Source organism: Prenolepis imparis, unplaced genomic scaffold (genome assembly GCF_030444845.1).
Source record: "Prenolepis imparis isolate NDT839.2.m4 unplaced genomic scaffold, iyPreImpa1.0 SCAF_295, whole genome shotgun sequence".
Taxonomy (NCBI): domain Eukaryota; kingdom Metazoa; phylum Arthropoda; class Insecta; order Hymenoptera; family Formicidae; genus Prenolepis; species Prenolepis imparis.
In genome coordinates, this window is record NW_028141453.1 from 31813 (window position 1) to 34159 (window position 2347).

Genomic DNA, 2347 nt, shown 5'->3' on the forward strand with positions numbered 1-2347 from the left:
GCCCTCCGCCCCCTCGTATCACGGCTCCCTCCGCCCCCGGAGGGGGTTAGGATTCGGCCGTGACACGGGGGACACCTCCTGGGAGACCCCTCGATAGAGGGAGTATCCCTAAGCGGAAGGGAGGGGACCGTGGACCTCGCCCCGTGAGGCGAGGATCGTGTCCCCTCCGTTCCGCCTCTCTTTTGGTTTTCTCCCGGGGATCGGGCTCCCTCCGCCCCCGGAGGGGGTTGGGATTCGGCCACGGTCCCCGAGAGAACCTCCTCGCAAGGGGAGGAGTCGTCCCCCGAGAGGAACGACTCTCCCCCCCCGCCTCCGAGGCGGGATCGAGGGAACACTGTTCCCCCGATCCCACCTCCTTCGCACAACTCCTTCCCGCTATCCTCTCGCCGCGGCTGCGGCGAATCTCCTTCGCCGGACGCCAGCCCTCTTGCGACGCATCGGGTCGGCGTCCGGGTCTTCCTCTCTCTCCCTTTCCGCCACCTCCTTCCGCGTTAGGACGTCCTCGCAGAAGGAGGCGACGGCGCTCCACTTTTCTTTGCTCTCCAGCATGGCCTTGACCATGCTGGAGAGCTGCAAATCTCCCCCTATTGCGTCGGTCAGGGCACGGCGCTGTTCCGCCCATGCTGGGCAGAATTCCACTGTGTGTTGCGCCGTGTCCCTGACCTCCGTACAGTGGTGGCACTTCGTCGTTGGCTCCCTCCGCGCCTTATCGTGCAGGTACTCACCGAAGCACCCGTGCCCGGTGAGCACCTGCACAATCCTATAAGAGAGTCCGAAATCTCTCGACAGCCAATCCGATAGAACCGGCTGAATTGCTTGGACAGCGCGCAGACCGGCCCTCGGTCGGAGTAGTTCCTCCGACCATCGTTCCACCGCGCGCTGTCTTGCCCGTTGCCGGCCCACTTCTGCCGCTTTCGGTGTCAGGGCCAGGCCCCGCCTGGTTATGAGACTTAACCCCATCAAAAGTTATGAGACTTGGGAAAAAAAGAAAAAAAAAAAAAAAGCTGGTTCAGAATTCATAACTTTTCATTCTGTGTCGATTGGAGTACACTTGTAGTGTATGATTTTCAAAAGTTATGAGACTTAAAAAAAAAAAAAAAAAAAAATCGTATAGTTCAAAATGCATAACTTTCGATTCTCCATCGATTGATATATACTTATTTTGTATTTTTTTTAATAACTACGCAACATTCAGGGACGAAAAAAAAAGAAATATTAATAACTCGAAAACAATAAGTCCTTTATAAAAAAGTCCTAATACTTTTTTGTAGGGCTCGAAGAGAGGAACAAGATAGCCCGTAACTGGACCTTGTATCTCCTATAGTTTTCGAGAAAGAAGAAATATATGCATATTTTCGAAAAAAAAAAAAAATTTGTTTTATCTGAGATCTTTCGATGGCGAACCCTATCCGACGCACCCCTTCCCAACTTCCTACGACGCACCGTTGATGAGATATTGCCACTTCCGGTTTTCGACTTTTCGGCATTTAAACTTCCGGTCGAACCGAACCCAAACCCGTTGACCCCACCCCTCTACGGAGCACCGTTCTCGAGATATCGCCACTTCCGGTTTCCGACTTTTGAGCGTTTAAACTTCCGGTCGTACCCTTTCCGATCCCGCAGACCCCACTCCCGTCCGACTTCTCGTTTTCAACATAAAAGGTTGAGTAGTTTAAAAAAAAAAAGAATTAAAATAAAAAAAAAAAAAAAGCGGCGACTCCTTAGAAGCCACCTGTGGCGTACAACAAAGAAGGCCGCCTCGCCAACTACGCAACGACCGACCGACACGTTCAATCCCGTCGATCCTTGACTGCGCAACGACCGAGCGACGAGCTGGATCCAGTCATTGTTAGCTGTGCTCTCGTAGCGAGAAGATCGTGCGAAGACGTGCTCCCGACGTTGACAGAGGTAAGCATTTATATTAACTTAAACTTTTCTCATTTAATATTTTTCTTGTTTTTAATAGTTAATATTCTGAAACAGTTCAAATAAAGAAATGGAACCTCGTGTAATGGACGAGAGAGTTTTCCAGGCGCACGAGCGCGGTGAATTTGAGTAAGTACAATAGACGGAACGATAAGTCTTCTTCTCCGTTTTTAAACAAATTTTGTATTAATTATTTTATTGTTCTTTCAGTTTCCAATTAAGAGCATTTGTCATTCCGGTGCGTATTATGACAATCTTGCCTGAACCGTCACCGGACAGTGACGATACTGTGTCAATATATTCGGACATGTCATTTTCGGACGACTTGGACGTGGAGACCGTTGTCGACAACAACGAGAACAACAACGACGTCGAGAAGGACGAAGACGTCGAGAACGACGACGTCGAGGACGACGACGTC

At 50.3% G+C, this 2347-nt stretch overlaps 1 protein-coding gene across 1 annotated transcript; it reads right to left on the reverse strand.

Annotated features, from left to right (window-relative positions):
* Positions 1-375: 375 nt before the first annotated feature.
* Positions 376-960, reverse strand: LOC145948242 (uncharacterized). Its single transcript, XM_083057980.1, has one exon. It carries the CDS (start codon positions 958-960, stop codon positions 376-378), a length of 585 nt encoding a protein of 194 aa, XP_082914106.1.
* Positions 961-2347: the final 1387 nt, after the last annotated feature.

Coding starts and splice junctions, on each gene's coding strand:
- LOC145948242 (XM_083057980.1), bottom strand. CDS start 960: ATGGGGTTAAGTCTCATAACCAGGCGGGGCCTGGCCCTGACACCGAAA.